Source organism: Thermobia domestica, chromosome 14, assembly GCF_964235325.1.
Source record: "Thermobia domestica chromosome 14, izTheDome1.hap1.1, whole genome shotgun sequence".
Lineage (NCBI taxonomy): Eukaryota > Metazoa > Arthropoda > Insecta > Zygentoma > Lepismatidae > Thermobia > Thermobia domestica.
Genome location: NC_137467.1, coordinates 189,835,547 through 189,861,714, shown reverse-complemented (window position 1 = coordinate 189,861,714; position 26,168 = coordinate 189,835,547). Strand labels below are relative to the sequence as shown.

Here is a 26,168-nt window from a genome sequence, read left to right as displayed (position 1 = left end):
AATAATAATAATAATAATAATAATAATAATAAAATGCATATTACAAACAAACTATACGAGTTCGTAACAAAAAGGTCAAGAACTTTGAGCTGAGCATTATGCTGCTATTAGCTTTAGGCTTAATGGTGTTGAATAACCGCGCCATCTTTGTTTCCCAGGAATAACCTCGCCATCTTTCTTTTCCATATATAACCGCGTCATCTTTGTTTTTCCAAGTATTGCAGCATTTGCGTTATTCTCCCGACTTCGCACCCGATGATATTTTCTTGTTTTCCCACACGAGGAATCATTTGCGTGGTCGCCATTTTGACAACACAGATGACGTCATTCATGAGGTGGAAGAATGGTTTAAAGCACAATGTGCAGACTTCTACAATGACCATATTCGTAAAGAGAAGGAACGCTGGGAGAAATTTGTAAAACTGGGTGATGACTACTAGAGAGATGTTAACAACTACAAATCACAACAATCCCTGCATCCTGATTTTTTTTAATTATGAAAATTAAAACTTTACGATACCCCCTCGTATGTGTCCACCAGTAGCATCATTAGTAGGGATAACATCATTAAAAAAAAAAAAAAAAAATCCTACAGTGTGACTATCCCAATCTTCTTTCCTGATATGCACCTGCTTTCATAATATCGAAAGCTGACGACAATTTGTTTTTTCAGTAACATCATCAGCAACAGGCAAATATAATTTGATTTTATCGCTTCACTATATGTCAGTGTTGCCAGATGTGCGAGAATTCTTGTACAAGATTTCGCTTACAATGGTAGGATGAGGTACTACATTTATAGTTGAAAATTGTATGGTCACATTTTTATATAACCTCATAAAATCGGCGTTAAACATACAAAACAATGCCAAGATTCAAACACATAAAGGAATTTGTACGTTGTAAATATTAACCAATTAATCATTTATGATTTAGTGCCTTACAATTAACTTACTGGCAGGGTTTCTACATTTGGCAGGAAAGGATGTACGTTTCTTCACCACAAAACACAACAACTATGATTCCCAAATGAATACTCTGCCAATCACTGCAGCATAGCAACATGTTTCAATTTACATCCCTTACATGCTACTTCGTGTTAGTATAAAAACTCAGTAAGAATGGTCGGTCTTACAATAAAAAAATAATCAACATTTTCATAATTAGTAACACAACAATCCCATTCCTTTCTGTTACTTATTTTAGTTCCATGATGTTTGTCAATAAACAAAATTGATTCCTACAAATAGTTTGGTTTATGCTGTATACTTCCTATTATGACTTACGTACATTTAATGCCAATAGCTAACATATGAATTAATTCGTAGCAATATACTTTAAAACATATTCGAAGTTCAGATTACTCATAGCCTTTGAAGGTAAGTGAAACCTCTTTTCTTTCTTTATGTTCTATGGCAGTGTTTCCCAATCTATGGTCTGCGGAACCCCGGAGGGTCAACACGAGAGTGACTGAGGGGATGGGGTTCACGGGACATTTTATTTTCATTAAACTTTGTTTTATCATGTTGCTCACACCTGGGATATTTGTAATGTACATTACCTATTTTTCAACCAATTGAGAAGAATAAAATACTGAAAGATAACAAAAATAAAATTGCCAACCTAGGCTGAACGATCCATCACATTAGGTGAACGTTGAATTCATATTATTATTCTTAACTGCTATGATAGCATTTTTCCGAATATTTCCATTCATAACAATACTGCACTGTTATAAATAACACATTTTTTGTGTTGTGAAATTGTAATTTTTCATTTTATTTTAACATCTTTTGGGTTGGTATAGGGCATTATATGTCTAAAAAATTGTATTTATTTTATTTTATTTTTTTTTTTAATGATGACACTCTTTTTCTTTTCAGGTCATTAAAAAGGAGTGTCAAGTCGACAGAAAAGAGCATTTTTGACACCTGCTGCTGTTTGGGTTTAATTGAGGTGCCAAAGCTGTAGAAGTTGTACGAGAAATTTGTGATGTTTATGGCGAAGAAGTAATGCCTCTTAGGACGGCTTAATATTGGTGTAAACGATTTAAAGACGGCAATTTCGACCTCAAAAACGTGCATCGCACCGGACGCCACGTTCAGTTCGATGAGGAACGACTGAATCGGCTAATTCACGAAGATCCTCGTCGAACAACAATGGGATTGGCAGAGATAAGGGAGTGCTCCCACAGTACTATAGAGCGTCAAATTCATTCGATGGGAAAGGTTCAAAAGTTGAGCGTATGGGTTCCGCATGCTTTGACAGACAACCAAAAAAAATCAACGCGCCACGATCGCCGCCCGTTTGCTTGACCGTTATCGGTATATACGTGGACACAAGCAGCGAGCGCAGCGCAAATCTCTCGAACAACTTCTGCGACTTTGGTACCTCGATTAAACCCAAACAGCAGCAGGTGTCGAAACTACTCTTTTCTGTCGACTTGATACTCTTATTTTAATGACCTGAAAAGAAAAGAAAGTATATCAGCATAAAAAATCTGAATACACCATTTTGCAGAGCATATAATACTCTATCAAATAACATAACACGCATTGCCACAACATTTTTTTTTTCATGCAAAATTTTCACTGAAAAAAAAAAAAAAAAAAAACACTTATGGACCAACACAATAAAATATCCATCTTTAAAAATCATTTTTCATGTCCCGGAGAGCCGCGAAGAATTAATAATCGCTACACGAGGTCCGCGACATTAGAAAGATTGGGAAACACTGCTCTCGGACGATATTCTACGTAGCACAAAACATAATTCTAGTTGTACAATTAATCGGAAGGACGTTAATCATCCGCTACTTCACCGAATCTATTTCATTAGCTACCACATGCTCCTGAGTAATTGCCGCCAGTTCTTTTAACCATTCATCTAACAACACTGCACACATCACCACATTCTTCAGTTCAACTGACGTGCCCAAGGAATCTTCGTTTCTGTCCCACGTTGACTTGTTTATATATCTTGAAAGAAAAAGACAACGAACTATCAGAAGAAAATTACAGTAAAATATCATTCAAGAAAATAAACCCATATTTCAATTAGACATACATACCTTCAAGTTCCTCGAAGTCCGGTAAATGAACTACAGTTTCTGGGTGTTTCCAAAAACATTTTTTCTAGCAGACAAGGCTTCTAGTTAATCATGCATTTGTAATTTCTTACATATTTGTAGCTACATAAACTTCCAATAATCATTTGATATTGTAATGCCATATACGTACTAACTTCTTTTTTTTTTTCGAACAATACCTTGTTAGAATTCCTATTTTATGTATCTCCAGCTAAATTTAAATGAAGTACTAAAACATCCACTCAACTTAATGTCCGCCATCTTTTATGTTTATCAAATACGTAAGAAATTGCAAATATGTCATTAATTAGAAGGCTTGACATTTTTTAAAAAGACGAACAGTATTGTTTCTCCAAATATATACCGACTATATAAAATATGTACCTAATTTCAAGGAATATGGAGCCAAGATAAGAAAGCTGAACTTAAATAAGTATTCCTTATGTTCATTAAATAATTATGACGTATATTTACGGAGAGATGCTATAGAATACATCTAATATTAGCACCTTGTATTAAGTACTTGAACTACAAACAATTTCAGGGTACAAGGACACCTTTGTCGAAGACTTCTAAAAGCTACTAAACTGGAAACTTTACTGTGAAACCTTTCTGAGAGAAAACCTAATAATCTCACTTCTTACGTTGAAAAGAACTGCGTTTGTTGAAAGAAATACAATGTACAGTTTATAGCAGAGTTGTTCAAATGGTGGCCCGCATGCGGCCCGCCAAACCATTTTCTGTGGTCCGCATAGCTCTCACGATTTACAATTGTTATTACTGATAATATTTTAATTTATATTTATTCATGCTTTTAATGTTTCCACTCTTCTTTCGAAATAATGCATCCATTTAGCAATTCTGTACAACAAAACGACACAGGCATCCACGGCAACACTGGAGTCGGTAATGCAACTACAAGCAAGGCATCGTTGCTGAAGGGACGATTACTTCAATAAACCAAACCAAACTAATACCTCTGGTCTAGCTTTGTAAAGCAGACCCTTTCTTCCTCGAACTCTGCCTAGAAACCATAGCGCGCAAGGAATACACCACTTCCTTTCATAAAGACATACACACAAACTGATTTTAGAGTGAAACGAAGAAAGCCTTGTTGAACGTCAAGCAAAACTTTCCCACCCCCTCTTGTCATGTTTTCAGTTCAGGAAAGGTCAGAGCTCAATTTACCGTGTGGTGTGATGCTTGTAGTGACAACAATACTGCAGTCTGTCCTATAACGTTTGAAGTTTTGGAACTGTATCCGTTTTTATTATTTATTTTAATTATTTCTTTCTTTCTTTTTTTAAAGTAGTCTTCGGGTTTCTAGCACTCGTTATTTCACAGATTGATTGACTATTGAAGTGAAGTGTTCATTGTGGAAGTGTTTGTTTCGTTTTGATTTTGTTGCATTGGAGAAATGAGTGGAAGAACACGTAAAATAGAAAATGAAAATCGAGTATATCAGGAGCGTTGGGAAAATGACTATTTCATAACAAATCACATGGGAAAGTTACAATGTTTAATATGCATGCAGGCTGTATCTGTGCCTAAAGAATACAATGTGAAGAGACATTATTCAACTGTGCATGAAAATAAATTCAATAAATACAAAGGTGAGGCTCGAAAAGTGTTGATCGAAGATTTGAAGAAAAAAATTGAAGCATCAAACAGGTATGTTTAGTAAAGTAAATACAATTCAAACCTGTGCGTTGCATGCTTCATATGCAGTTTCTCTGGAACTTGATAAAGCCAAAAAGCCTTTCAGTGACGGAATTATAATGAAGAGATGCGCGGTAGAAATGGCAAAGGCTTTTGGTGACACAAAACTAGCGAATCACTTCGAATCTGTACCGCTTTCTCATCAGACTGTACAGAGAAGAGTATTAGAAATGGGTGACCAAGTGGAAAAAAACATTTCAAACGAAATCGAGAAGTGCCGTTTCTTCTCTTTATGCCTTGATGAAAGTACCGATCAGACAGATGTAAGTCAGCTTCTGATTTTTATACGAACAACACAGGAAGATTTTTCGAGTAAAGAGGAGTTGTTAAACATGTGTCCTCTTCGCGGTACCGCAAAAGGAAGGGACATTTATGAAGCAGTTAAAAATTCTGTAGAAAAATTTGGTGGTTTTGAAAAATGTTCATCAATTGTAACAGATGGTGCACCAGCAATGGTAGGGGAGAAGTCTGGACTAGTAGGCCTTTTGAGAGAAAATGGTATAAATTGCCCTGCATTTCATTGTGTTATTCATCAAGCCCTTTGTGGCAAATCATTAAAGCAAGACGAAGTCCTCAAAAAGATTGTCAAAACTATCAACATAATAAGGGTTGGTAATAGAGCTCTTTTACATCGCCAGTTTCGTCAATTTTCAGAGGACGTGGAATCAGAATATGGAGACCTACTTCTTTACAATCACGTTAGGTGGTTAAGTGCAAGAAATTGTCTTAAAAGATATTTTGAACTGAGGAAAGAAATCCCTGATTTTCTTAACCAGTTCGTTCCATCAGACACCACATGCCTAGAAGAGGAGCTTCGAAGTGCTGACTTTCTTCGACATTTGACATTTCTGACAGATATTACAGGGCATCTAAATGAACTGAACAAAAAACTACAGGGAAAAGGTCAATTAGTTTCTGATCTAATGGGGCATATCAATGGATTCCGGAACAAACTGAAGCTTTTCCATTCTGCTTTAGGGAAAAATAATTTAGCACACTTTCCAAGTTGCAATCGTCTGACATTAGATTTTGAAAAAGAAGCATTTGATTTTTTTGAGTTCTGTAGAGCCATCGAAAGTATCATGAATGAATTTAGTGCAAGATTATTATTATTATTATTATTATTATTATTATTATTATTATTATTATTATTATCATCTGAGGCCCTCCACCTTACTAGTAAAGATGGTTATGGCCCTCAGGCCCATTGTAATTGGACACTACTGGTTTATAGGCTTATCTTTGTTTTGATTTAATGTCCTGTGAATAAAAGTGGGAATTAATTTCCTGAGAATTGTAATTCACTTTTCTTCAAGCTGTATGTAACATGCTCCACGGTCTTCTGCTAACCTGTTCCTCTTCACGTACGATCTTTCTGTTTTGATATCGTCCATTAATTGTAGTCTCCTTCGCCCCCTCCCTCTCTTTCCTGCCAACATGCTCTATAGCACATCCCTCAAGGTACAGTTGCTTCTTACCCAATGCCCCACCCAGTATTTCTTCCTCTTCTTAATATCTAAAATTGTTCTTGTTTCCCCTACCATTTCTAACATCCTCTTATTCGTTTCCCGTTCGACCCAGCTAATTCGCTTCATTCTTTTCGACATCTACATTTCGAAAGCTTCCAGTCACTCTTCATCTTCTTTGCGTAATGTTCATGTTTCTGACCCATACAGCACAATACTCCACACGAAGCATTTTGTGAGTATTTTCCTGAACTCTTTATTCCAGGTCCTACAAAACAGACTTTTCTTCTTCCTAAAGGCCTCTTTCGCCATTCCTATCCTTGCTTTTATTTCACGTTCACACTTCATATCATTACTACTAATACTACCCAGGTATCGAAATGTAGTAACCTGTTCTATTTTATCCCCTCCTACTTCTATATTTCACGCTGATCTCTTCGTTCCAATCACCATGGCTTTTGTCTTTGTAACATTTATTTTCATCCCATATTCTTCACAGTCCTTCCTCACTTTTTCTAACATCGTATTAATTTGTCCTTCAGATTCTGAAAACAAGCGCCGTATCATCTGCAAATCGTATACATCTAATCATTCTGCCTCCTACTAAAATGTCATCTTTATTTTGTAGACTCTTTTTCACTCTCTCTTCTAGATCAGTGTGTCTACTAAAATTCCAAAATGAAATTCCGTGACTTTTGAATGACCTTTACTTTACCAAATCATAAAATTTCCTAATATTTTCAATGCGAATCAGGCCGAATTTTCATCCATGCGATACCAAATTTGCTTGCAATTCTTTAGCGTCTAAAGCCGACGATAGACATTTTTGGTATTAAACTTTGACGTTTTATAGAACAAAATTTTTCAATCTGTACTTACATTTGTACAGTTTAAAAAAAATCGTGACCCAAAAGCTAAATTTCGTGACTTTTTCGTGAGTTTCATGACCGTTTTCTGATTTCGTGACTTTTTCGTGACATTCGTGACCGATAGACACTCTGTAGATAGATATTAAATATTGTTTACGAGAGACAGCATTCCTCACGAACTCCCCTTCCAACTGCATTCCCCCCCTGTCATTTCCTCCCGTATTCTAACACTTACTTGTTGGTTCATATGTAAGTTTCTTATAACTCTTCGATTTTTCCATTGCAACCCAACTTTCTTTAGAACTCCAAATAACAATTCTTAATTCACGCGGTCAAAAGTATTTTCTAGATTAATAAATACCTCTTTTCTTTTTTGCTTAACCTTTCACTGATCACCCTTAATAATCCAATCGCATCTCTTGTACTCTTACCTCTCCTGAACCCGAACTATTCCTCCTCAATTTCTTCATTTGTTCTCCCGTACAGTTTTAACATCTCAAGCTTATTTTTTTTAAAGATAGTTTTCATTTTTTGTCTTTTCGTTTTCTTTTAGAATGTGCCTTGATCCTTATCTCTCTATGTTTATTAGCAATGCTTGAGTAATAGCATCTTTCTAAATATTTTCGTGGTCTCTGCTTGAGTTCTCCATGATCCTCTGATCAACCATACTTCTGCATGTAAATTTACACGTAAATATTCATGTGAACTTTCTACATGTACGTTTTCATTTATAGAAAGATCACTCTCTCCACTGCAGCGTTCCCATGTGAAAATATCAAGTTTAATTCCGAACATTATAGAAGAATATATATCTTCTTGAAGATGGACAAGTATTTTATATATATATAAAAAAAATAAACCTCTTGATGTTGAATTCTAAGATGGAATGTGCTTCGTTACATGGCAGCTTGCCATTGCATATTCAGTTTCCATTATAATACTGATTGTTGCAGAAATAAATAAATAAATAAAATCCCTGACTCCTTTGTGAACTATAGCAATTTACCTGCCTTTTAGCATGATTTAAAGCAGTGGTCGCCTCACCGTAGATCGCGAGCTACTAGTTGCTAGCGGGGACATTTTCGGTAGATCGCGTTAACGCTCCGGTTGGCTAACCTTGGTTTCTCCATTGCGCTGACTAACGACAAGGGGTGCTGACGACAACTCCTTGTTTCTCCCGCGCAACTACCATTGTCAATCTCATTTCACACTTCATTGTATACGCGTGAGGTTGTGCACGTTATGTTTCTCGTATGTATATTAGATACTTGCTAACTTGGATAGTCTGATATCATATTTACTAGAAATGTAAGTTTATAAACAAATATAAGATTCTTTTGGTTGGTACAGGGTTTCTACTGATCTAGAGAAATCAAGTTCCCTAACTTCTCCCTGACTTTCCCATGAAATTCCTTGACTTTCATGATAAATATTGGATGACGTTGACATATAAACAAGGAATAAATAACTGTGAATATTTACGTATGAGAACATTTATTCTATAGATACAAATAGTATTTGCTCATACGTATATTCCAGTTATCTCCCATAAAAATCTGAGCAACGTCCCATGCTGTGATCATTAATATCTACCCACAAACATCTGACAATCAATTACTCTGAAGATACGATACTTCTTATACATTCATTTAGCTAAAATTGGTGTACAATTAATGTTAGAAAAAATATATTTTATAAAATTTCCCTGATTTCCAGTCTTTTTTTCCTTCTCTTCCCTGACCTGCACCATTTTCCTGACTTCCTTGACCAATAGGAACCCTGTGGTAGCTCACACAGTAGGATTTAAAAAAAAAACGGTACGGTAGCTAAGAAGTTTGGCGACAACTGGTTTAAAGCATTCCCCTTACTTTAATTAAGTCATTTTAATTTTTCTGACTTTCTCTGACCCTCTCTGACTTTTTTAGATCCGTGTAAATCCTGGAACACTTATTGAAATTGAATTCATTAAAATCTCCATATCGGCGTACAAGACGTATTCCATTTTTGAACATATTCCCGACAGGAAAAAAGAAAACAAGTGCATCTTAGACGCTGACTAATCCACTCAGTTGTTCTCACCTGTATCCTGTTCCGTCGGGAGTGCTCTCCAGTTTACTCTCTTGGATGGTAATGGAAGTGGTGCGAGGACGTCGAAACACTGACTGAAGGGTGGAGGTAAAGCTTCTTCTCTTTGGTTCATCTGCAACAGTAAAGATTACATTTAGAGATAATCAATAATAATTTCGTTACTTATCCTAACCATAAACTGACAGGAAAACTGAAGTAATTCATTCCTCTGGATGCCGAGTTAATTTTTCTCATATATAGTTTCAGAAGCTCAAAAGATGTCTCCACAATTCTTAATCACAAAATAGCGCCCAAACGAAGTCAACAACCAACTTTCCCATCGCCAAAGCCTATCCGTCAACATAACCTCGAAGTAATCTTATGTCTGAAAACTCCCGAAGCAACTGGAACTCTTTTACATTTTACATTTAAACATATATAAACAGTTTCAGTATGTCTATATATGTAAAATATTTATACACAGTGGAGGACCTTACCCTCCTTCATTCATTTTTTTCCCTTCTTTCCTCCTTTACGTTTTCTTTTTCTAGAATATTAGTAGACAATCGATTATATTTAATTCTCAAACTCATGTGGGCAATTGCTCCTCACTGTTTCCCCGTGTTGAACATAGCCCCCCGGAAGAAATGAGTGAGTGAGTGATTTTGAGTTTAACGTCCCGTTCAGCAGCGAGGCTATATGAGACGTAGACCTACTGATTAACGTGGAATCCGAACCACATGAACTCCCGCCGGGAATCGAACCTGGGTCTCCTACGCCAAAGGCGCGTATGCTAACCGCTTAGCCACAAAGGAGATCTCCACCGGAACAAAATCCTAAATACACCACTGAATATAATCTATAATATATAAAAAATGAAATGAAATCTTTGAGTTTTACGTCCCACGGTTTTGCCGGTTAGGCTAAAGGAGACGGTGATGATGAGCAATGAATGAAATGGTGGAATGAATAAAGTGGGAGGAAACGGGAGAACCCCGAGAAAACCCACGCACACGGTGTTAGTCCACCACAAAGTTCACTTGGCGGGGGCTGGGATCGAACCCGGGACCCCAAGCACCAGAGGTGAACGCTCTACCACTGAGCCACCGCGGCCCCCTCTATAATATATAGTGTAATACGCAAAATGTATCGCTTTTTCCTTAAGTGGTGCAGTTACTTTATAATGGACTTATAAAGAAAGAAAAAAAAACTGAGTTACGTTTCACATTATGTCACTACTAGGGATGGCCAGAACCGGTTCCTGATGGAACCGGTTTTCGGGTCTGAACGGATCCGGTTCTAGAAGATCCGGTTCTTCGGATCCAGGTCTGGAACCGGATCTCAAAGAACCGGTTCCGCTGGCAGGATGTGAACAGGGTGCTAGATGAAATGGTGGAAGCGACAGGCAGGCGCCCAGGCGGCGGCCGCTTGTCTCATTTGGCTAAATAAACTGGGTAACTGGCAAACTTATTGGCTAAACAGGCAAACTGGCCAACTCATTTGGCTAAATATCCACTGGTGGACCAATTCTTTTTTTCTGTTGGCACAAGCGGGTCTGGGCGGGGAGGGCGCAAGCGCATGGTCCTCTTTGCAGTGTTTTGAAGGTGAACTTTGTGCCTCCTTTACGGGTCTTTGGGGGCTTTCGGATCCAGGTCTGGAACCGGTTCCTAAGATTCGGTTCTGGAACTGGGTTTTCGGATCCAGGTCTGGAACCGGTTCCTAAGATCCGGTTCTGGAACCGGGTTTTCAGATCCAGGTCCGGAACCGGTTCTGAAAACCGGATCTCCGAGCGGAACCGGAACTTTGTGGCCATCCCTAGTCACTACGGCAGACTTCGAAACTACAGAATTCAATATCGATGCTGGAAATAGATTTATGGCTTAAGGTTGAAATAGGCGGATAACGTCAGAAACTTATTTTTGGAATGCTAAAGCCATATATTAAAGCAATTTTTCGTTATTTCTTACTGGTTTCGCTCTATGAAAATTAATGTTGAAACCGGAAATAGTAGTGGATTTCTACCCTTTCCGGTGTTAGGAGAGAGGTTAACATGTGGATGACATCTATTGTTGAGACGTTTAATCAATTGCAGAAAACTGCTTCTCGTTACGCAACGAAATTTTCGATCTATGGCGAGCAACGTTAAAACCGGAAATGGTTTATTTTCTACTATTTCCTGCTAGAACAGAGTTAAATGATGAACGTTAAACCGGAAATGGTTAATTTCTACTACTTCCTGCTAGAACAGGATTAAATGGCGATCAATGTTAAAACTGGAAGTGGTTACTTTCTACTACTTCCGGTTTGAACAAAGGGTTAAATGTGGATCAAAGTTAAAATCAGAAGTGGTTAATTTCTAGAATTTCTGGTTTGAACAGAGGGTTAAATGCGGTTAAACGTTAAAACCGGAAATGGTTAATTTCTACTACTTTTGGCTTGAACAGAGGGTTAACAGATAAAATGGAACCTATTTTTGGGACGCTGAATCGATTTTAAAAATCTTTTCTGGTTACCTGTTACCGTTCTTATTCTGATACCAGTCGACTGATGGCCATAGCCGTTTTATACGATTTTCCCATTCATTTCAACCTAACATAGACAGAAGCATCTGGTTTATTATGCTCATTTTTCGAGCTTGTGCTTTTCTTGACTATAAGACTATATCAATTTTCACACACACACACACACACACACACACACACACAAAAACACTACTATTTGTATCTATATGTGTATAACAATACTTGTATGTCTATGGTCAATAACTGAGTGAAAGTGTACGTTCTGCAAAAACACACATGTAGACATAAAAGCGGCAGAAATAATCCCGAAACATGGCAACACAAGAAACTGTCAGCTTCATAACCACCCTAGGGTATAACGACACCAGAGAACAACTGTACCTATACCCAACATACAAATTTTACCGATTATAGGGGCACTAGTTTTTCGCACTAAGAATTTGAAAATTTCGCGTTTCGTTTTTCATATTTCGCGTTTTGTCGCATTTTCGAAATAAAGTTTCCCATTTTGTAGCTCTTTTGGAAAAGATATTCCCTGACATTTTTACAACTGTTCCTTTTATTCATAGGTCAGTAGGAAAGTTTTGCTGCCTTCTGAAATCACATAGGCACAAGTTACATTTAAGCATTAAACATAAGCATGTTAAATGTTTCCACATTTTCCTCATTGTTGTACGTTTGTCACTTATCACCAGTCCATGCCATTGGCTAGCTAATTAAAACGGCTCCTCTCCATCCAGCTGCGATGGTGATAGTCAACGCGCAAATAGCCGTGTCCGAATCACTCAAAATGCACCGTTCATGCCTCGTTCTATCGTTCCGTCAGTGGAAAACTGGCAGTTTTCAAATCAATCAAAACATCTTTTAAAATTTCGCGTTATTTCGCGTATTGTTATAAATTTCTCGTTTTATCGCGCGACGGAAACCAATGAAAATATACACAAAATATCATAGAACGTTTAAAAAAAAAATCTGACGCACTTCGTTTTATCGCGCATTGCGAAAAACTTGTCTCTCTACCGATTAGTAGTTTTGACAATAGGTGTACTACAAACTATACTCTCTAATAGTATGAATTCACTTAAATCAAGTGTATGATGTATTTCTTTTTAAAATCTCACCATTATACTGTATTTGGTCACTTACTGAGAGTAGATTAAAATACATCATCTAGTATTTCTCCTTTGCTCACTTTTTAATTAGCGTTTAGCACCGAGAGGAGCGGTTATGTTTATGTTTTTAACAGTATGTTCGGAACATGCAGCCTGCCCATGATTTTTAAATAGGAAAACATGGAAACCAGTCGCTCAGCATAGACTTCTAGTGTTAACTTTTTTTTTTTTTTTAATCTCAAAATGTTTACCGTACTACCGTACTGTTCTTCGGTAAGCTCATATCCCACGTCTTTTAATTTTAGTGAATAACAACTTTTTTTTGTTCTTGCAATGGGAAATCGAACGCGAGACCACGCACACCAAATAACTCACGCGCTAGCCACTAGACCAGCAAAGACAGCTACGCAACTATCTCCAATCAATATCTTGTTAATGAACATTCATAATCTTCTTAGCAATTTTGTCAAGAAATCAATCAATACCTATTACTGTCACGATTCCAATAATTCCATATTCAAGTAGATTTCAATCAATACATCTTAATCTATATTATTACATAAACTAAATGCTTATACAGTATATCTCCTAGTAGCATATAAATACGGATATGTGACATTACTTCAAACTTTTACAAGTTCGTGGCTTTATTCCATGTCTACCAACAGTTCCGTTCTGGTGAATTAGTATCTATTTCCTATCTATTTAATATAAATGTTGATTCACGGTTCCAATGAGATTAATTTGTGCAGTTTCTTGTAAATTACATATAAAGGTAAGATCAGAAGAACAAAATATTAAGAGCAAGAACTTCAGATGCGAGCAAAAACACGAACATTACTCAACAGAATACACAAGCTTCAAAGGTACGTAACTGCGTACACTGTCATAAGCTTCCATTACAATTATTGCTAACTGAACTTAAGCTGGCTACACACTCTAATAGCCATCATTATAATGCAGAAATACAATCCCATGTTTTCTCGTCGAGACCAACATGAAACAAAACCACTACAGATGTACTAAACTGCGAAAAAAATTTACTGCAATCTAGGAAAACACTCTGGTAGCATTTAGTGCAACTATCCATTCATAAATGCTGTTGTGGTTTAATATACCGAGATGGAGAACAGATTTTCCATGAAACAACAAGCAAATGGAATGCAAGATTTTATTACAGACAACAGGATACGAAATAGTAAGTTTTGTGATATTTTCTTGTTTTCTTGAGGACAAAATGACACTAGTATCATTTACCTTCCCAATGATGCTCAATTCAGATCCAAGTATATATAATAAAAAAAAAAAAAAAAAAAAAAAAAGTTTCCGCTGTAAGAAAGTTTAATATTCTGACTAAAACTTTCTTGCTGATTTTATTTCTTTTTCTTTTTAAATAAAAAGAGGAAAATTCGTCACAATACAGATTAAGTGACAGGTTTGTATCCATGGGGGAAGGAATATGGTGATTAACTATATGGTTGGGTCGGGCCACCTCTAACTTCTATCGCTTCCTCCCCCCCCCCCCTACATTTTCGGGCTGGCTACGGGCCTGTTAAGTGAGTATGAAAGTGCTCCAGAACCGCATCGAGTTTTTGTATTTCAGAGTACGTTTTACAGAAATCCGCACATGTTTTCGTGATCAGAAGCAGAATCAATCATTTCTAAAACGTACGTTAACCAAGAATGACCAAAATTGGTGCTTTTAAATAAGAGAAATGATGTCTGGAAAAATGTAACTTTCCACCTGGGTATTTACCTTAACGGCTTAGCGACACTCTTAATTTTATGGACTCAAAACGTTAAATACAAAAACAACACACTTCTTTTTTATATGTGAATGAACGCTGTCAAATCTACACAAAATTTGAAATCGACCAACCAGAACGGCACGTTTGTAGAACTTGAGGTTTCCGAGATCTCACTGTCGACAGAAATTGGTCATAAACATGTAAGCGAGCAATTTAATATACACATTATGCATTTTCCAGAAAAATCTGTAAAACCAGAAATTCTCCTGTTGTACTACATAAAGTGACAAACAAAACAAATTTAATTTAACGTCCCACGATTATGTTCTTGAGGCTAAATGAAGCAGATGATTTAATGAAATAATTGGTGGAAATGGAAGAACCCGAGTAAATCTACCATAAGTAGAGACACGATTTTGAGGTAAATAAGAACTCGTTATTTCGTTATATCGTTATATCCGTAAAACGGGATAAAATCGGTGAATAAAAATTCAATATAAGAACACTATTCTCCTTGGCAATTACAATTAGTTACCTTTTATTTCACCTTAATTTCCACTCATCAACACCATGATATGAGCTCACGCATGACTATATTAAACAATATTTGAGTTTCCAAAATATAATACTAAGCATCCTCATTGAATAAAAATATTATTTAAAGAAAAAAATAAACACACTCAGAGAGAACATTAATAGAAAAAAGTAACTTTAGTGTTGACAGTTTACTTATGCAAATAACATTTAAGCATTGCTTCAATGTTTTCTGGTATTAAATTTGTTCTTTTGTCGGTAAGTATGGCATTGTAGGAAGACAGAGCCCTCTCCACATCAACATTCGAAACTGATATGTACATTAGTTGGAGATACTTTCCAGCGATTTCTGAATGCTCATCTAACATACCCCGCAACACTCTTTCCACACTATCCATTCCACTAGTAGATATCATTCGGAGTTCGCATGTAAAATTTCAAAAATTCATGGTGGTCTCTTTTCTCAAAAATGAGAATTTTCATCACATTGCGTCGAAAAATTGTCATTTGTGCGTAAATTTCGTGGAATATCGGGACTTGTTGCAAATTTCGCTAATTCGACAGAATTTCGCGTTTAATCGCGTGCGTTATATGGCCTAACAAATGGAGAAAAAGTATATATTTTAGGTACACAACGTTTTCGCACAAAACTGCTACATTTTGCGTGTCACCAAAAAATCGTGCCTCTAACCATAAGCAATGTGGATACAGCTAATTATCCCTATTACGAAAAATTTTACTTTACTAATTCAGGAACTAATTTTTACTTGGTTATGAATACTTATTCAGAACACAGTTCAGATGGGAAATACACTCATCTTTTGTTTTAACGAATTAAAAGGGAGGCCAATAGCAGTCCCGTATTGCCGATTATCTGTAATCTCCGACGCTAAGTCTGCAATCGGTAATATCCACAATAACTTTTAAAAGAAATAATACAGTATTTTTAATTAAACACACTATCCGATCTCGCAGTGTATAATAGCTGTACACTGAATAACATTTTTATTATATTAAACGAATGGAGAAACAACCTGTTTTTAACACATCAACTCCTTTACAGGTGCGAATACAATGATACACTAGGTTGAACAAGCACAACAGAAAGCTGCGGTACAAAGCATGTAGTCTGAGTGAAAGAACACCGACTTCAAGAGTGAGAGAATGTATGGCTGTTCTAGCAGCGGACTGGGTAGCGTAGTGGTTAACGCATTGGCACAGTACACCGAAGACTCCTGGTTCGAGTTTCGATTCAGTTATGCACGTTTTCACTCTTTGTGCATCATTGAACATTTTTAGTTAAACTCAAGATTTTCAAACTGACTCGGCTCCTCAAAGTTTGTTTGCTGTTTCTAATATCCGTTAAGGTTAGTGTAAACGGACAAGTTTTGCCAATAGATGTCACTACAGTCTTCGTATCTCTCTCATGTATTTTTTAACCTTTCACGAAAATTCACGATTTCTCTTATAAATTTCAACCTACAGACTTCCAATATTTAGAGAAGGAACTTCATAGCCTATCGAAGACAAGAACCCGTGTCGATTTTTTATTTAGAATTTTCTTCATTGTTGAAACAGTTATTATTGTTAAAGGTTATGATATCCATTTCCACAATTATGCCATTTCAACAACGAAGAAAATTCTAAATACTAAATCTGCACAGATTCTTGCCTTCGATAAGTTATGAAGTTCCTTCTAAAAATTTGAAGTCTCTAGGTTGAAATTTGTTGAAATCGTGAATTTTCGTGAAAGGTAAAAAATAGATGATAGAGAGATATGAAGACCGCAGTGACATTTATCGACAAAACTTGTCCCTTTAAACCAACCTTAAACCGAGATTCGTATGCGTGTATTGAGGAATTCCCGCTAAATTTTCGACTTGCCACCTACGACCAAATCTTTGAACACATGAAATGTTGTTTAGCTCCAGTAAGGCAGCATAGTAGTAGAATTTAAGAAACCAGTAAGCATCTTCGCAGACGATACGGAAAAAAACAAGCACACAGTTACTTTGTTTCTAAAGCCTGAGGCATGCGTACAAAATCAGTATATCCTTACAATTACAATAAAAAAATTCTAATTACACTGTGGTAAAATAAATCCATGTTTCATTTAAACTAACCTTAGACAAGATAGAACAAGTTAGTTCATTAAGATTATAATGTAAAATTCTACACCAAGTGACAACATATTAGTTATTCACTTATAAGTTACTGTAGTTTGTTAAAGACATTCAGAGTTAGTATGACGACAGGACCACACACACATACCGAACGCCAAACGAGCACTGCACTGTTAATGAGAAAAAGATAATCCCTTTGTTGAGATAACACTTACTGATATTAAGAGCCGAGCAAACTAGGTGCACAACATTTTCACCTACATTTGTCGCGTAATCTGTGAATAAACCTGTGGATCAAAAGTACATGGAAATAATGAAATAAGAATGTATTTACACATGCTAACATAACAAAAGCAGGAAATCAGTGCTACGGAATTTTGCCAGCGATTTCGAGGCTAAACATTTTTAGAAGTTGGTAAAGAAACAGAAGTTATCGTGAAGAATTTTAGTGCATTAACCGGCAAAATATTATTACAGTTTCATTGTTATGGAAGATAAGCCTTTACAATTTAATTACATGGAAGCTATGCTAAATTCCTTACTTAAAAATAAACAATGGTTTTAGCATAAAACTAAATCCAATTTTCAAATTTCCTCAGTTATATTCTATACTCAAAAATATATTGATGATATTTTTTAAAAAATCAATATAATTGATACACTGGAAGAAAGCTACAAAACCTACTGACGCAACGTCATCCACCACTAATTAACATGGAATGAGTCAGAGACTGGAACGTGAAAGCTAATCTTGCCAGCAAAAATAAGCAAACAAATGAGCAAAAAGAGAAATCTATGAATAATGGATACTATTAGGACATGGTTATTTGTCTGTAAAAGAGAGGGTACACAAATTTCGATTACTCACAGCTCATGCGGTAACTGTATCTAGTATACAGTAATACATACATTAGTTATAAATTTAAATATAGGTTAATATTGAAATACTGTACTCACAGTAAGAATTTCTGGAGGAGAGACTAGTTCACACCACAGGATGATAGGGGAAACATACGCAGTTAAATTTTATCATAAAACCACTGTTCCTTTAGCTTTGACGTTTCAGGGAAAGATTTAAGGGAGAAGGGAAAGAAGAGTCAATTCGTCAAAGAAGAGCAAGGGTGCATAGAATTCATAGCTATACGATTGGTTATCCACAACATTTCTAGTCATTCGAGGTTCTACAGGATTCACAGTAGAAAGTAATTTATTGTAGACAGGATACAGAGGATGATAATTTGAAATTTGACTTGCAACCGTTTTGTGTAGTGCAGCGTTTCCCAACCGGTGTGCCGCGAATGGGCCGCTGGTGTGCCGCGAGAAAATCGAAACAAATTATTAATTTATACAGGGTGTCTATTAAAATTCCAAAATGAAATTTCATAACTTTTTCGTGACCTTTTCTTTACCAAATCATAAAATTTCCTAACATTTTCAAGAGCGAATTTGGGTACGAATTAGGCCGAATTTTCATGCATGCGACAGAAACGTACTTTGCTTGCGATTTGGTAGCATCTAAAGCCGACTATAGACATTTTTGGTGGTGAATTTTGACGTTTTATAGAACAAAATTTTCCAATCTGTACTTACATTTGTACAATTTTAAAAAAATGTGACCCAAAAGCTAAATTTCGTGACTTTTTCGTGACTTTCATGACCGTTTTCTGATTTCGTGACTTTTTCGTGACATTCGTGACTTTCGTGACCGATAGACACCCTGTTATAGGAACCAAATTGCAAGACATAAGGGAAAATGTATATTTGTATTTCACATTATTATGAACCTCTACTATAAATCTACAATTTTAAGTTTCATACTGTGTTACTTTTCTGTACATTTTTAATGTTGAAAAACGTATTTATCATTGTCATGACCATTATTGTTTCTTTATTGTTGCAGACTATTTCGTAACTTGAAATTTTAACATCATTCAATAAATTCAACAAAGTAAACATGCATAGAAATTACCTACATTTGTGTTTTAAAAGTATGGAAGATTTATTTATTTGTTCGTTATTTAGTGATCTTCCCTTGTAGTTAAAGGTTAAATACAGTTTTCGAAAGAGAAAGTGGATTTTTAAAAACCCGAGTCCTATATTTCATTGCAATTGTTTTCTATTTTAAAATTAGAATGAAAAATAAGCATAATGATTTACCACGGGGAAAAATCAGTGATCGAGCTTTCTTCTTTGGAAGAAGGATATCAGTAACCACATCAAAATACCACGGTATTTTATATTTACAAATAATAATAGTAATAATATATATATATATATATATGGATGTGCCGCGAGAATTCAAGTTACACCTGTAGTGTGCCGCAAGTTGAAAAAGGTTGGAAAACGCTGGTGTAGTGGTTTACCACGCCATTGACATACGACAGACATTTTGCGGTCAAGCATTTTTTTGTGTAACTATTGTTAGAAAACTTGAGGAAGGGCTGTGAAGAATATAGGATAAAATAAATGTTAGGAAGACAAATGCTATGGTGATTGGAACGAAGCGATCGGTATCAAATATAGAAATAAGAGAGAAGAAATACAACAGGCAACTAGTTTTCGATACCTGGGTAGTATTATTAGTGATGGTATGAAGTGTGAACGTGAAATAAAATCAAGAATATGAATAACGAAGAAACCTTTGGGAGAAAGAAAAATCCGTTTTGTTGGAACCTTGAATAAAGAGTTGAGAAAAGGACTCATAATAAAATGGTTCATGTGGAGTATTGTGTTGTATGGGGCAGAAACATGGACATTACGCACAAATAATTAAAAACAGAAGGAAGCCTTCGAAATGTGGGTGTGAAGAAGAATGGAAAGAATTAGTTGGGTCGAGCGGAAAACGAATGAGACGGCGTTAGAAATGGAGGGGAAGGAAGGAACAGTTTTACTGAGTAGACGAAGAGAAAGTGGTTGGGATATTGGGTAAGAAGAAACTGTATCATGAGTGACGTGCTAGAATGTATAGTGGTAGGAAAGAGAGGGAGAGGGCGAAGGACACTACAATTGATGAATGATATCAAAACAGAAAAATCATACGTGAAGAGGAAGAGGTTACCGGAAGACTGTGGAGCATGGAAGCTTCTCAGTTGCGGCAAATGACCTGCCAATAATGCCAAAATACCTATGATAATGATGTATCGCAGATTTATTATCCAATTACAGGCAGTATTTTCTGTTGTAAATAAATTTGAACTGATAGTATTTCGTGCACGTTGTGAAGAGGTCTATAAAACTTTGGAGGTAAAGACGACCCTATCTGTGTGTGTTCAAAAAAGGGAGAGTTCTGTCCCGTAACAATATATACATTTTTTAGGGAAACAAAAATCTCTAACAGTATTATGAAATATATGTAAACATTTTCCTACATGCCATGGGATATTGATACCGGTAATTTCTTCTTTTATGCCAATATTTGTGTCTTACGCATAGCGTATCTGAAAAATTTTGTCATGAATTGGCTCTACGGATACGAACTGTCATTTAACTGCCGTCAACAATTCATTCAATTTCAATTTAGACATTAAAAAACCTTGGGCATGTTCTAGCTTAAAAAAAGAAGCTGTTTTTTAACAGATAACTACATTTTTTCTCCTTCATTTGGTGTGACAAAATAATTCTTGATGATTTGATTATGTTATTTTGTAGTATCCTATATATTAATTTGAATGTTAAATAAAACTTACTTCTTGAAAACGCTTCTGGAGTTGAACTTCGACGATTGTTCGCTGGCACGAGGTCACTTGGATGTCTTCGAATATTGGTTATCTTTTCCTCCCGACCGATTAGGAAGTTCTGCGCTCGAATCACCAACTCATCTACATTTCGATGCCTTAACAAGTACGAATCGATTTTGTGTTTTAATGATCCTAAAACCTGAAAATAAAAAAAAAAAAAATGCATTGTAATTGGCCTTAATTTAAATAATCTACCACTCAAGTCGCCGTTTACAGAAGAAAATCTGTATATATACTGAAAATGAAACCCGTGCTAAGTGTCAAAAACGGATAAGTTCGATTTACTGTCAAAACGTGGCCTCACACTGCTCGGTTAAAATCAGGTTATCTAGTATTCGCTGTGGAATTAGTTCAAATAATCGTCAGAGAATGCGCGTGGGCCTATGTTCTATCAGTTCTGAAGTAAAATCTGGATTTCTTGCTCAACATTTTCATTTTGACACTTAGCACGGATTTTATAGTGTAACGTTATTTCTCCGTTACCTTCCCTGATTCAAATATATTTTGAATACTTATAAAGTTCACGAGATCACAAATGAATTGCACCACAGTTATGCATTTTTAGATTATATATTTTTCCACATATACCTTATTTGTCACATTAAAATAATATACATCCAATTATAACAACATGGTTCTTCGTTCTATCTATTTCTACATTACCATATCAACCAGATAAGCAAGTTGTCATAGCAATGAAAAAAAGAAGTATCTAGATATAATACAAATAATTAAATTATTCCTTCATATACTTTCTTCTTTTTCTTCTTGATAGCTTGTGCCCTTTAAATAGCACTTTTCGCCCGTAAATAGAAACAATATTTAGGAATACATAGAAAATATACACTATCGTTGTAATAGTCAGTCTATATATATATACCAGCCGCGGATCCAGGATATGATCAAGGGAGGGGCTAAACCATAGTTTGCCGATTTATCCAGTGTATACCTGAACTTCAGAAGGGGGGGACTATAGCCCGAATAGCCCTCCCCTTGGATCCGCGCTTGTAGGTACTTATCGGGTGATCTAGAAATTTCGCCCACGGATCATAACAGACTGCTGTACAGGTTAAAATAAAGCTAATACCTTCCGGAGCCTTCTTCAGATGTTACAGTCAACCTAAACTTTGACAATGTTGCTGGGCCATACCACTGGTAATACGAATTTATCAACTATTAATAGTGTTTTTCCAGATGACAGTTAAAACAGGTAGACACTGATACTAATCCCATCTATTAACATCTGTATATGTATATGCTGACAGAGGAGCAAATAAACACAAACAAATTGTTAAAGATGTGACTCGCATTATAGGATGTGCCACTCGTACGAGGCCTCAGAAAAAGTGTTATAAAAACCTTAATAAAAGAGGATGTGAAACCAAATTTGTACATACCTTTATGGTTGACAAGTTAAGGTACATTACAAGAGTGCTGAAAGTGACCTCCCCCCATCTGTTTACACAGTTCAACACGGCGCTGCTTGCTGTCAGATTATTGGGTGTGGCTGCTTGTATTTTTCACGGCGGATGTTCTCACGTAACTCGTCTATGATGCGTGATTTGTTCTTATACACATTACCGCCGTTGACGTTTATGTTTATGGTGCCGACCGAAACGTTCTAAAATCTGTCGCAGACACGGCTTAAGGGAATCACTTATCCAATACTGTTTCACAAACAACACGCGCTTTTCCAAAGAATATCGATACATCGTCAGAATCAAACATCAGTGGAAGAAGCAAGTTGCACGGAATACAACGAACAGTAAGGCAAGCTACACTGAAACACGAGGTCCACACACAGATCGCGGAATCTTACTGTTGCCACACTTCACAGATTTACAATGTTGCACGTCGACAAGTTACGTGAGAACATACGACGTGAAATTCAAGTAGTCACGCCCAATACTCTGGCAGCAACATTCACTAACATGCAGCACCGTGCTGAACTGTGTATACAGGAAAGGGGAAGTCACTTCCAGCACCTCTTGTAATGTACACTCATGTCCAAAATTATTGTCGCATGTCTATAAATATGTTGCTATAGAAATATAATGTGATAATTTCATCCTGTATTTCTTACAATGTTAGTATGTGCATAATCGGCAAAGACATGTAAGTGGTAAATTTCATGTCAAAAGAGCAGCAAATAAGAACAATTAAAAAAACGAAAATACAACTTTCTTGTCCATTTAGCAACATTTTGTTTTATTCATTCTAATTTTCGTATTTATAATTCTTTTTCTCTGAAGTTTACCACAAATATACATTTCCCGATTATATACATAGTATTAATGTTAAAAGTACCCTGCTAAATCATTATCAAATTATATTCTTACAAGAAGACAATAACACATATGCGACAATCATTTTGGACATGAGTGTATCTTTATTTGTCAACCATAAAGTACTTTGTAATATATCTTTATTTGTTATGCATAAATTTGGTAACATTTTTATACCACTTTTCCCGAGACCTCTTACGAGTGGGATACTCTGTATTACTTGTACCGATGTTAACAGACGAAGCTTTAACTGTCATCTGGAGAAAGTCGACGTAACTGCTTGAAGGATTCATAAAGCAATGTTAATAGATCAAAATTTGCCGTATCATCAAATTTTTGGTGATAAAAGGTCTCGGATATTTATTTATTTATTGAACAAATTCCCAGATACAGCATAATTGTGCCATTTTACCCAGGGAAATGTCAACAAGCGGAAAAAAAAAGAATAAAAAATAAATAACAACAACAGTAACATTAATAGTATTAACAAAGAGTGCACAAGTAATATTATTTGGCCAGCACGTGTTTTATTGCTCTTTCAAACACCGGGTAGCTCGAAAAAAAATGTCCACATCACTAGTTAGATTATTATAATAGTTTGGTACTCGGTGAAAAAGAGACCTCTGTATAATTGTCAACCTAGGACGTGCAAGATGGAATAGGTAGGTATTCCGGGTTTTGAGGGAAGAGACATGTAAGGATAGTTGTTGAATTAGGGTTTCTGATCTTAGGTTCCCATTAACAATCTTATGAAGAAACTTCAAATCAGAATTACTTCTGCGTACTTCCGGCGTCTAGATATTAAGATATCGCAAAATTTCCTCCTTCGGTAATATTCGAAAAGCGGGAACACGAAAACGTACTATTGCAATAAAGAAATTGAGAACAGACTCAAGTCTAGAGAGACGTGTAGGTGCGGCCATGGCCCATATGGGAGAGCAGTATTCGATCTTGGGTGCTATGTACTATTATATAGTATTTTCGTTTTATTTTAACCTGTAGAACAGTTTTTGGTGCTTCGTGGAAGCCAGCTTTATATCTAGGTTTTTCTTCGTTGCAGGTGAATTACAGTGACTAATTTACAGGTATTATCTTTCTTTTTGCATTGTCGGTGACTAATTACCACATGTTTTATTTGCTTAAATGCTGCAGGTGAATCATGTTGATTACTGAGTAGAGAGAGACAACTATTGTGTGGACGTGAAGGCTACACTCAGAGGGAAGTTGGAGCAAAATTTAACCAACGGCAGCTAGATCGGGAACCAGTAGCGCATGCCATCATTGGTAGGTTGCTACACTCAAAATTACAGGTAAATGTGGTGCATGTACACTCATGTCGAAAATGATTGTCGCATATCTTTAACTGTCTTCTTGCAACAATATAATATGTTAATGATTTTGCAGGGTACTTGTAATACTGGTACTATGTGTATAATCGGGAAATGTATATTTGTGGTAAATTTTATAACAAAAGAATTATAAATACGAAAATTAGAATGAGTAAAACAAAATGTTGCTAAATGGACAATAAAGTTTTATTTCCGTTCTATTGTTCTTCTTTACTGCTCTTTTGACATGAAATTTGCCACAATGTATTTGGCGATTATACACATACTAACATTATAAGAAATATCGGGCTAATTCGTTAGTAAATTATATTCCTACAACAACATATTTATAGACATGCGACAATAATTTTGGACATAAGTGTACCTTGATCTGCATGAGCAAACACATCAGAAGTGGGAATTAAGTAGTCCTTGCGAAGTTTTATTCAAGTCTGCAGAAATTAACCGGAGATCCCATTGCCTGGAAACAATATCTGGACCATAGGAGGCACATGATTTCTTAAAATGATAACATAATCATGGGCAGTGAGGCGACTGGTAAGCGTGAGCACAGGATCTACTAAGAACAGACTGTTGCAACTCACAGCATTACAGACTTGTCATCATGTTTTACGGTTGAGTGGAGACACTGAAGATTGCCATCCATAACACACAAACACGTCCCGTGGTTTGAAATAACGTGATGCTTTATCTTATCATATCACACGTTTCCAGACCTCACCGGTCCATGCTGCATGTTCGCAACAACATTGGTGTAGCACTAAAGCGTTATTTGGTACGTTATCAATGGTTTCGTCCGTGAAATGAATCTCCTATGTCCAGGGTGATTAACTCGTGGCGGACTGTGATTGACGACACAGGCTGTGGAAGATACTGCTTCCGTTTCTCAGCCATTTGCACCATAGTCACACCACGGTTCTGAGTGACAATCTGCTTTGATGTTCAGCGCAAACTGTCACAGAGGGTTTTCTTTCCACTATTGTTCCTCTTCGCCGATGTGGTTTTTGTCTTGAGTTTCGTAGACCTTCATCACCATAGACACTGTCCCTCACGACATACTCAACACAATTGCCACTTTCGTTATGCTTGCAGCACTGCATAACCGTGCGCTCAAATTTGCTATCTTTGGAAATGAGGGAAGTCGCCCATTTTACACTATCACTGTCTAATCAATTCACTGCACACTGCCGTTCTGGTATTTCTTATGTAGTAACGAGTTTACACTAACACATCACTGCAAATAGCCCGGCGCTACGGCCATTGCCTAACGGTTGCCATCCCAGATATCTGAAGTGTTTCCAACTTTAGATATTTACATTAAATTGATAAGTATATACGAGGGTCACTTCGTAAATAATGCACACTACGGCAAGACTGGGGAGTGGATGATGAAACCGAGGTAAACACTTCGTCCGTGGAAGCTGAGGTCTTCAGACAGGAGGGCGTGTACTTGTGCGCTCTCTAGTGAACAGTGTCGCTGTGACGAGTGTTGGAAATGGAAGCGGCAGGTGTCTCGTGTATGTCTATAGAAGATTAGAGGTCGTACATT

The 26,168-nt window shown here is 36.4% G+C and overlaps 1 protein-coding gene across 2 annotated transcripts in view; it reads right to left on the bottom strand.

Moving 5' to 3' along the window:
• Window positions 1–2,549: 2,549 nt before the first annotated feature.
• The window catches only part of LOC145670505 (FHIP family protein GJ17503-like), an 89,379-nt gene continuing 65,760 nt past the window's right edge, over window positions 2,550–26,168 (bottom strand). Inside the window, exons 8-11 of one of the 2 annotated variants that reach the window (XM_081739254.1) lie at window positions 20,935–21,124; window positions 17,464–17,535; window positions 9,222–9,342; window positions 2,550–2,978 (exon numbers count right to left, since the gene is read on the bottom strand). In XM_081739254.1, coding sequence (XP_081595380.1) covers window positions 2,813–2,978; window positions 9,222–9,342; window positions 17,464–17,535; window positions 20,935–21,124 — 549 coding nt within the window. In that variant the 3' untranslated portion in view covers window positions 2,550–2,812. The remainder of the gene's footprint in view (window positions 2,979–9,221; window positions 9,343–17,463; window positions 17,536–20,934; window positions 21,125–26,168) is intronic. The other variant, XM_081739255.1, reaches the window with a different exon arrangement.